The sequence below is a fragment of the Oncorhynchus mykiss genome, chromosome 1 (assembly GCF_013265735.2).
Source record: "Oncorhynchus mykiss isolate Arlee chromosome 1, USDA_OmykA_1.1, whole genome shotgun sequence".
In the NCBI taxonomy this organism is placed as follows: domain Eukaryota; kingdom Metazoa; phylum Chordata; class Actinopteri; order Salmoniformes; family Salmonidae; genus Oncorhynchus; species Oncorhynchus mykiss.
Genome location: NC_048565.1, coordinates 12,045,138 through 12,055,574, shown reverse-complemented (window position 1 = coordinate 12,055,574; position 10,437 = coordinate 12,045,138). Strand labels below are relative to the sequence as shown.

Genomic DNA, 10,437 nt, shown 5'->3' with positions numbered 1-10,437 from the left:
AGAGCTGGTCATGGGTGCCCCTCAGCCACGCTCAAGGTCCTAATTTATATCTTAACCGCCATCGATAAGAAACATTACTGTGCAGCCATATTCATTGATCTGGCCAAGGCTTTCGACTCTGTCAATCACCACATCCTCATCGGCAGACTCAACAGCCTTGGTTTCTCAAATGATTGCCTCGCCTGGTTCACCAACTACTTCTCTGATAGAGTTCAGTGTGTCAAATCGGAGGGTCTGCTCTCCGGACCTCTGGCAGTCTCTATGGGGGTGCCACAGGGTTCAATTCTTGGACCGACTCTCTTCTCTGTATACATCAATGAGATCGCTCTTGCTGCTGGTGAGTCTCTGATCCACCTCTACGCAGATGACACCATTCTGTATACTTCTGGCCCTTCTTTGGACACTGTGTTAACAACCCTCCAGGCGAGCTTCAATGCCATACAACTCTCCTTCCGTGGCCTCCAATTGCTCTTAAATACAAGTAAAACTAAATGCATGCTCTTCAACCGATCGCTGCCTGCACCTGCCCGCCTGTCCAACAGCATCACTACTCTGAACGGCTCTGACTTAGAATACGTGGACAACTACAAATACCTACGTGTCTGGTTAGACTGTAAACTCTCCTTCCAGACCCACATCAAACATCTCCAATCCAAAGTTAAATCTAGAATTGGCTTCCTATTTCGCAACAAAGCATCCTTCACTCATGCTGCCAAACATACCCCTGTAAAACTGACCATCCTACCAATCCTCGACTTTGGCGATGTCATTTACAAAATAGCCTCCAATACCCTACTCAACATATTGGATGAGCCATCCGTTTTGTCACCAAAGCCCCATATACTACCCACCATTGCGACCTGTACGCTCTCGTTGGCTGGCTCTCGCTTCAGACTCGTCGCCAAACCCACTGGCTCCATGTCATCTACAAGACCCTGCTAGGTAAAGGCCCCCTTATCTCAGCTTGCTGGTCACCATGAGCTCCAGCAGGTATATCTCTCTGGTCACCCCCAAAACCAATTCTTTCTTTGGCTGCCTCTCCTTCAAGTTCTCTGCTGCCAATGACTGGAACGAATTACAAAAATCTCTGATATCACGCTCTGTGGTATAGCGTGATATAAACAGAATTCAATATAATTCCAATGCAAGAGCCCAAATGACACCCCTGGGAATAGCTACATATTGGTACGTTTCATCATAGAGATAGATAGGCTACAGTCTATTATGGTTGTCTTGGTAACCTATTGTTTTATGAGTCTCTACATTTTGGAAAAGTGTTTAGGCTAGGCTGGCATTGCTTAATTGATTACGTGGGTCGAATTTGATTCACAGACGTGTACTGTATCACAACGCGTAGCTGAACTCATGAGTGAGCGACATGATTTCCCATGTTTGAAGCTGCCATGTATAGGCCTATGTGTTTAGACAGACGGCTGTGCATGGCTGCATCTCACTGTAGTAGGCTGTAGGCTGTAGGCTGCATCTCACTGTGGTAGGCTGTAGGCTGTAGGCTGTAGGCTGCATCTCACTGTGGTAGGCTGTAGTCTGCATCTCACTGTAGTAGGCTGTAGGCTGCATCTCACTGTAGTAGGCTGTAGGCTGCATCTCACTGTGGTAGGCTGTAGGCTGCATCTCACTGTAGTAGGCTGTAGTCTGCATCTCACTGTAGTAGGCTGTAGGCTGCATCTCACTATAGTAGGCTGTAGGCTGCATCTCACTGTAGTAGGCTGTAGGCTGCATCTCACATTAGTAGGCTGTAGGCTGCATCTCACTGTAGTAGGCTGTAGGCTGCATCTCACTGTAGTAGGCTGTAGTCTGCATCTCACTGTAGTAGGCTGTAGGCTGCATCTCACTATAGTAGGCTGTAGGCTGCATCTCACTGTAGTAGACAGACGGCTGCATCTCACTGTAGTAGGCTGTAGGCTGCATCTCACTGTAGTAGGCTGTAGTCTGCATCTCACTGTAGTAGGCTGTAGGCTGCATCTCACTGTAGTAGGCTGTAGAATGCATCTCGCTGTAGGTTGTAGGCTGCATCTCACTGTAGTAGGCTCTAGGCTGCATCTCACTGTAGTAGGCTGTAGGCTGTAGTCTGCACCTCACTGTAGTAGGCTGTAGGCTGCATCTCACTGTGGTAGGCTCTAGGCTGCATCTCACTGTAGTAGGCATGGTTAGATATGGGATGTATCATGCATCCCACTGGGGAAAATATGGTTGAATCACTGTCATTTCAACAACAATCAATCATGTGTTTGTTCTTGCTTGAATTAATGTGTGTGTGTTTGGTTTTACTATCCTTGTTGGTTACTGAAGTCCTCACAAGGATAGTAAAACAAGGAAAAGTGGGGACTGGTACAAGGAAAAAGGCTTTTTTAGGATTAAGGGGTTCATGTGTGATGATCCACTCATTACCTTGATATTCCCCTGTGAGAATCCTGATTACAATGTTTTATTTTACTAGGCAAGTTAGTTAAGAATTGTTATTTTATTTTCAATGATGGCCTAAGAACAGTGGGTTATGTGCCTTGTTCAGATTTTTACCTTGTCAGCTTGGGAATTCGATCTGGCAAACTTTCGGTTACTGGCCCAACGCTCTAACCACAATGCTACCTGCCTTGATGGTCTGATGCTACTGAGACCAACAATTAGCACTGTACGGTATAGTTTATATTTTTATAATGTTATTCAAGAGATCATTTAGTTGATTTGTCATTTCAGTGCACAGTGCAGCACACATTTTGTTTCTAAAATGCTTAGTGCCTAGACTATGGTAGGCTAGTGCAGACTGCTGGCTAAAATTTGGTGGCTAAAATTCCTGTTGACTGTCCCTTTAAACTGGAGAAAGAAAAAAGCTTCTGAACGGGCTTTGGCGCGTGCGTAGCAATATAATGGTCTTCGAGGCAATACTGGAGTATAGAGCGCATTCCTAAAGGAAAATAGGTAAATAAAGTGACATTCTTTAACATTTTCATTTGACAAATAAATGCCTTGAATATTTCGTGTGTTCTTGAAGCGGCTCGTGGAAATATTTCCTGATTGGAATGATAGGAGTCGCTTGTTACAATGTAGAAAATCAGTCAGGAAATTATTTGATACAAATCATCCGCTTGTCAGCAAGCTAACCGTTAGCAAGACAAGCGTCAATCTCAGATGTCCATGACACACATAGGCAGCTATAATAATAATATCGCCAAAGATTACATCATGTATTTGATATCGCAGTCAATATAACTTGTTTTAATTGTTCTAAAATAAAGGTTGAACAATTTGACATCCGGTGCCGCTTTCCAGGATACGTGTTTATTACAGTGTTTATTACATTTGTGTTGGTCTTTTAGGCTCTTTTGGTCATGGCAGTAACATTCCTGTCACCCTGGTTAGCTTCGGGTCATTCGGTTTTTAGCCACGGATGTCTGAAATTCACAGCACACTGCTTGTGACGGCCATTTCCGTTGGACGGTTGTCAGGGCAGGACTTAAATGGGAATAATAGTGGACATTGACGCTCTATGGGAAAAGTGGCCTGAACACCCAGTGGAAATGATGGCCTACTTTCTAGTTTGGATATGTGGAATTCTGTAAATATCTGAACCAACTGTTGTATGACTCCACTGTTGACCCGTTTCTGCTCATTAAAGTTGGTAACTGTTTTTGGTGAATGTTTTTCTATCAACAGACACTGTCACCCATCCCAAACAGACCAGAAGGAATCATGGGGAGTGGTAAGTTGGGAAGGGCCTTGTTTAAACTCCATAACATGGCTTACCCAGGAAAATACAAATGTTAGCCGACTCTCCCTTAAGTGAGTCTAATCAGGCATTCCTGGGGCGTATAAACACAATATGGTTCCTGTCCACAGCCTCTGGTCTGATCCCAGATCAGCTTAACAGAGGGCTGCTCTGTCCGCCTGTCTTGATTCCAAGAGCTAGTTTCCCTTATGCTGGCCATGGTTGGCCTTTCTAATCAAAGAAGCTTTTGTTTTATACAGAAATGTAGTTAGTTAGTAGGCATTTCCTTCTTTTTCTACTTTCTTTGTATCAACCTCTGCCTCTTTTTCTCTTTGCCTCTCTATCCCGGGTGGCAAGGTGTTCTAAGACACTATGTCAGTACTAGAGGCGTCACTACAGACACCCTGGTTCGAATCCAGACTGTATCACAACGGGCCGTCTCTCTTCCCGTCCCTCTCTCGCTCTCTCTCTTCCCGTCCCTCTCTCGCTCTCTCTCTTCCCGTCCCTCTCTCGCTCTCTCTTCCCATCCCTCTCTCGCTCTCTCTTCCCGTCCCTCTCTCGCGCTCTCTCTTCCCGTCCCTCTCTCGCGCTCTCTCTTCTCGTCCCTCTCTCGCGCTCTCTCTTCCCGTCCCTCTCTCGCGCTCTCTCTTCCCGTCCCTCTCTCGCGCTCTCTCGTCCCGTCCCTCTCTCGCGCTCTCTCGTCCCGTCCCTCTCTCGCGCTCTCTCGTCCCGTCCCTCTCTCGCGCTCTCTCTTCCCGTCCCTCTCTCGCGCTCTCTCTTCCCGTCCCTCTCTCGCGCTCTCTCTTCCCGTCCCTCTCTCGCGCTCTCTCTTCCCGTCCCTCTCTCGCGCTCTCTCTTCCCGTCCCTCTCTCGCGCTCTCTCTTCCCGTCCCTCTCTCGCGCTCTCTCTTCCCGTCTCTCTCTCGCGCTCTCTCTTCCCGTCCCTCTCTCGCGCTCTCTCTTCCCGTCCCTCTCTCGCTCTCTCTTCCCGTCCCCCTCTCGCGCTCTCTCTTCCCGCCCCCCTCTCGCGCTCTCTTCCCGTCCCCCTCTCGCGCTCTCTCTTCCCGTCCCTCTCTCGCGCTCTCTCTTCCCGTCCCTCTCTCGCGCTCTCTCTTCCCGTCCCTCTCTCGCTCTCTCTTCCCGTCCCTCTCTCGCGCTCTCTCTTCCCGTCTCTCTCTCGCGCTCTCTCTTCCCGTCCCTCTCTCGCGCTCTCTCTTCCCGTCCCTCTCTCGCTCTCTCTTCCCGTCCCCCTCTCGCGCTCTCTCTTCCCGCCCCCCTCTCGCGCTCTCTTCCCGTCCCCCTCTCGCGCTCTCTTCCCGTCCCCCTCTCGCGCTCTCTCTTCCCGTCCCCCTCTCGCGCTCTCTCTTCCCGTCCCCCTCTTGCGCTCTCTCTTCCCGTCCCTCTCTCGCTCTCTCTTCCCGTCCCCCTCTCGCGCTCTCTCTTCCCGCCCCCCTCTCGCGCTCTCTTCCCGTCCCCCTCTCGCGCTCTCTCTTCCCGTCCCCCTCTCGCGCTCTCTCTTCCCGCCCCCCTCTCGCGCTCTCTTCCCGTCCCCCTCTCGCGCTCTCTTTTCCCGTCCCCCTCTCGCGCTCTCTCTTCCCGTCCCCCTCTCGCGCTCTCTCTTCCCGTCCCCGTCTCGCGCTCTCTCTTCCCGTCCCCGTCTCGCGCTCTCTCTTCCCGTCCCCGTCTCGCGCTCTCTCTTCCCGTCCCCCTCTCGCTCTCTGACAGTGTTCTTGCCGTCGGACCTCGCCAACACAGTGCTGAGGCGTTTGCGCAGGGACAACGGCTACCTGTTAGAGGAGATCCGTCAGGGCAACATCCAGAGAGAGTGCAGAGAGGAGATCTGCACATACGAGGAAGCCAGGGAGGCCTTTGAGAACGATGAGAAAACTGTGAGTGAGACGCACGCAACCAAGGTTGGGGTCAATTTCAATTCAGGAAGTAAATGATAAGCATTAAGGACAATTTGAATGTTTGACTACCTTGTTGACTTTCTAAATTGAAATGGAATTGACCCCAACCCGTATGCAACATAATGCTCTTTGTTATTGCCTTTGCTCCCTTATTGAGAGAGAGACACATTCTCACTCTAACAAAAACACTTGTAGTCCTACTCCAGTGTGCTGGCCAGTGGAATGTTCCTGTTTTTCAGGAAGGGATGATGGTCAGCAAGAAGAGCAGCTGACTCCCTGAGAAAGAGAGTGAGCTGCTCAGTAGGGAGAGGATCATTACAAGAACTATTGTCAGGGGTGGGAAGGCACAGTCAGTCACGCAGAGGGATGTAGTACATACGAACAGCTGTGTGTGTGTGTGTGTGTTCTGGAGCTTGACATTCAGAACATTGCAGATGGAAATGGCACTTCTTTAACATTACAGTGAAATCTTGATTATCTGTTACGTTCATTTCTTTGTTATATTCTTCAACATATAACTCAATGCCCCCTGAGTTTATTCTAAGTGGATAATTCTGACGGTGTATCTCTCTGATTGGCTGCAGCAACGGTTCTGGGAGGAGTATGTGCGGGAGAGCAGTGGCGGGCAGCAGTTGGAGGGCAGAGTCCACTCCCTCTACCTGATCCTCCCCTTGCTCCTGGTGCTCCTGATCTCCGGCGTGGCCATCACTGTGTGGCGCTGCCACTCCCGCAAGCGCTCGGAACGCAACCCCGCCCTGGGCCACACCCACCGGGACCCCACCCTATCGTTGGTCTCCATGGACCAGTGGGGGCGGGACCTCCACGACCACTCGGAGCTCAGCGTCAACAGCAGCCCCGTCGACCCGGGCTTGGAGGTCACGTCGGCGAGGGGAGGCAGAGGAGCCCCGCCCCCGTCTTACGACGAGGCGGTCGGCCACACAGATGTGCACATAGAGACAGAGCCTCCTCCTCAGTATGAGGACATCATTGGCCATGGGAAGTGAAGTGACCCCCCCCCCCCCCCATGCCCTGTCTCAACCGGACCCCATCCAGCTAGATCAGGGGTGTCAAACTCATTCCATGGAGGGCCGTCTGTCTGCTGGTGTTTGTTTTTTTTCTTCTCAATTCAGACCAGCTGAGGGGAGGTACTAACTAATCAATGACCTTAATTCGTCAGTCAGGATGAAGGGAGGAGGGAAAACCTCGGTGGAATAAGTTTGACACATGAGCTTAGATCCTCCTGCCCGGTCTCACCCTCCTGCTCACCTCCCTCTAACTGTTATGTTACTACACTAACACAGAGATGTTGGATGCAATAACGTTGATGCTTGCACTGACCATCGGATAGGGGTGGAGGGATGGTGAATATGATACCAAATGTTTGATTTTGCTATACCCAAATGTACAGTTATTTAACCATACTGCCATACATCAGTGATGTTATGAGTACGCTGGAGGTTTGGGGCTTGATGAATGGTGTAAAGTAAAAAAAGAACTGTTCTGATTTCCATACTTCTAAAAAGGAGAGAAATATCAAATCTGATAACTAAAGTTATTTTCGAAACATGAACATTTAAAAAGTATTATTTCAAGCTGTGTGCTTTCTGATCAGTGTGTGTGTGTGTGTGTGTGTGTGTGTGTGTATATATATATTATATATGTGTGTGTATGTTGTTTTGAATGTTCGGGGAGTGAATTGTAAAAAATAAAATGAAAAAAAAGTTTTTTGGTTAGCCAGTAGTAGCTTTGTACACATAGACTTGGATGGATCTATCCCAGTGTCATATTAATTAGTCAGGGACAGTCAATATTCTCAGACCATATTCCCTAAGGGTGCATCCCAAATTATACCCTATTCCCTATGTAGTGTACTAATTTTGACTCGTCCATATGGGTATTAGTGCACTAAATAGGGCATAGAGTCTCCGTGTGACACTATGGGAGCTGTGCTGGCATGGAGCGCAGCGTCAATTACCCATTTTCTCTCTTTGGGCTACATACAGTATTAAATGTCACTACGCACAGTGTATGTGTGTGTGAGCGCATTTTTATTTTACTGCGGATAACAACACCGACTACATTGATAATAATGGTGTGAATAACATGAGGTGTGCGTGAATGAAGGCACTTTGTGTTGTGGCAGTTGGTTTGGTTCTATTCAGCACTACCAATAATACTCACCAATAATGTCATCAGCTTTTGGGCGACTGTATATTTTACATGCCAATTATGCAGCTGGGGGACTAAATATAGACATCCTAAACACTAAATATCTGTGTAATATTCATTATTATAAGTGACATTGATACATGTAATATGACGATGGCCCTGTAAACACTTATTTCTTGAGACAATGTAGTTTGCCCGGGGTTCAACCCTATCCGCGTCAAAGTGCGTTGACATTTTAACAGTAATTCCCGATTGTGCCGACATTGCAACGTGTACTGTTAATGCGATCTCAGCAAACGTTGGGAACGTTGCCTTTAGAAGGCGTATTGTCGACAGCACTCTACATATTGAGGTACGGCCTTTGTCTGCACAATAATGTTTACACCGTAATTGTGCCGTGTCTCTACAAAAATAATCACACAGCGTTGTTGAGATTTTTTTTGCGTTGCATCACAACCATTGTGCCAAATGCGTTATGCATCAGTTGTAGGACTTGAGTGTGCACGGGGCCTGTGTAATCTGTACACTGCAGATGTATGAGAGGACTGATGTATTTTGTTGACCTGTGGAACTGCAGCACTTATCTCTATGCTATATGACCTGTGATTGGGATGTGCTGGTTGAAGTAGACATTTTGGTTGGGTTTATGGCCCTGTCCAGAAATGGCCCCTACCCTTTTAACCAGGGCTCTCCAATCCTGTTCCTGGAGAGCGACCTTCTTGTACAGTTTCACTCCAACCCCTGTTGTAACTAACCTGGTTCAGCTCATCAACCAGCTACTTATTAGAATAAGGTGTGCTAGATTAGGGTTGGAGAGAGAACCTACAGGAGGGTAGCTCTCTAGGATCAGAGTTGGAGAGAGAACCTACAGGAGGGTAGCTCTCCAGGATCAGGGTTGGAGTGAACCTACAGGAGGGTAGCTCTCCAGGAACAGGGTTGGAGTGAGAACCTACAGGAGGGTAGCTCTCCAGGTTGACAGCAGATAAGTTTACTTCATTTCACGAAATTCTACTCATTTTGCCATGGGGTAGTTTAACAGCAAATGTTTTGCACGTTTTGCATTAGGGTGGAGATATTTTTTTTTGTGCAGTTTTTAATATCTGATTGAGATTAACAAATTCAATAGGGGCCCCGGGCTGATAATTTCACCATAATAAAAGGTTTAGATTGCTGGCCACTAAAACAAGCAATCTAAAAATGTTTAGCTGACATGAGCTAATTGAATGACTATCAGTGACTTGACATAAGAGAAACTGCTGATGCAGGAAATTGCACTTTGTGTATTCTATTCTAACTCTCAACAGTAGTAAGTTGATACCCTGACAGTTCCTATTATCATATTATTGATCTGATGGCCTTCAAAAGAGAGGCCGTCAGTTGCCCAGCCCTGTGCTAAAGCAATATGGTGATAGTTCCACCTTTCCCTCTGATAGGCTAGGTGGAATAGTTGCTATTTTGCTTACATCTGTCCAATCATTTCAGATCTTTTAAGTGTACACAGGTGGTAGAATATATGAGTTTCTGGACATGACCTATTATTGTACTGTTACCTTTTTAAATTCTGTTTTTTACAATGCCTTAAGCAAATACATCCATGTAAATATATGGCCAACCTTTGGATATGTACTGAGCTTGAATTCATTTGTAATAAAATACTTTCAAAATGTGTGGAGCCATGTTCTGTAAGTGTCTCAATTTATCCAACACTTTCCTTGTAGTTTTAAATGTGAGTACCATCTTTATCCATTCTGTGGACATTCATCTCTGCTATTTTAAAAAAGCTATTTAAAAAATCTTAACTATATATGTAGTGATTCCTTAACCATGCCTAAATAGACCTGACCATTGCAACAACTGTTTGCTTCGTGTGAATTCACCCCTGGTTCTAACATGGCTGCGTTTACACAGGCAGCCCAATTATTATATTTTTTCCACTAATGGGTCTTTGGACCAATCACGTCAGATCTGGGCTTGTCAGGAAGCATTTCGCTATAAGGTCTCAACCTGTTGTATTCAGCATTCCACTATAAGGTGGATACCACTATACCTGTTGTATTCAGCATTCCACTATAAGGTCTAAACCTGTTGTATTCAGCATTCCACTATAAGGTGGATACCACTATACCTGTTGTATTCAGCATTTCACTGTATTCGGCATATGACAACTTTTTTTTATTTCTGATTGGTCAAAAGACTAATTTGTGTCGTTTACATTTTTTTTGTTAAACGGGCTGCCCAACTAGCTTCTTTAAGTACAGTGCCTTGCGAAAGTATTCGGCCCCCTTCAACTTTGCGACCTTTTGCCACATTTCAGGCTTCAAACATAAAGATATAAAACTGTATTTTTTTGTGAAGAATCAACAACAAGTGGGACACAATCATGAAGTGGAACAACATTTATTGGATATTTCAAACTTTTTTAACAAATCAAATCAATCAAATTGGGCGTGCAAAATTATTCAGCCCCTTTACTTTCAGTGCAGCAAACTCTCTCCAGAAGTTCAGTGAGGATCTCTGAATGATCCAATGTTGACCTAAATGACTAATGATGATAAATATAATCCACCTGTGTGTAATCAAGTCTCCGTATAAATGCACCTGCACTGTGATAGTCTCAGAGGTCCGTTAAAAGCGC

The 10,437-nt window shown here is 46.6% G+C and overlaps 1 protein-coding gene across 1 annotated transcript; it reads left to right on the top strand.

Moving 5' to 3' along the window:
- The first annotated feature begins 2,828 nt into the window (after nucleotides 1–2,828).
- On the top strand, nucleotides 2,829–9,474 carry LOC110534884 (transmembrane gamma-carboxyglutamic acid protein 1-like). The gene is made up of 4 exons (XM_036941676.1): nucleotides 2,829–2,937; nucleotides 3,673–3,718; nucleotides 5,449–5,612; nucleotides 6,218–9,474. The coding sequence occupies exons 2-4, from the start codon at nucleotides 3,709–3,711 to the stop codon at nucleotides 6,635–6,637; spliced, it is 594 nt and encodes a 197-aa protein (XP_036797571.1). The 5' UTR covers nucleotides 2,829–2,937; nucleotides 3,673–3,708; the 3' UTR covers nucleotides 6,638–9,474.
- The last annotated feature ends 963 nt before the right edge of the window (nucleotides 9,475–10,437 follow it).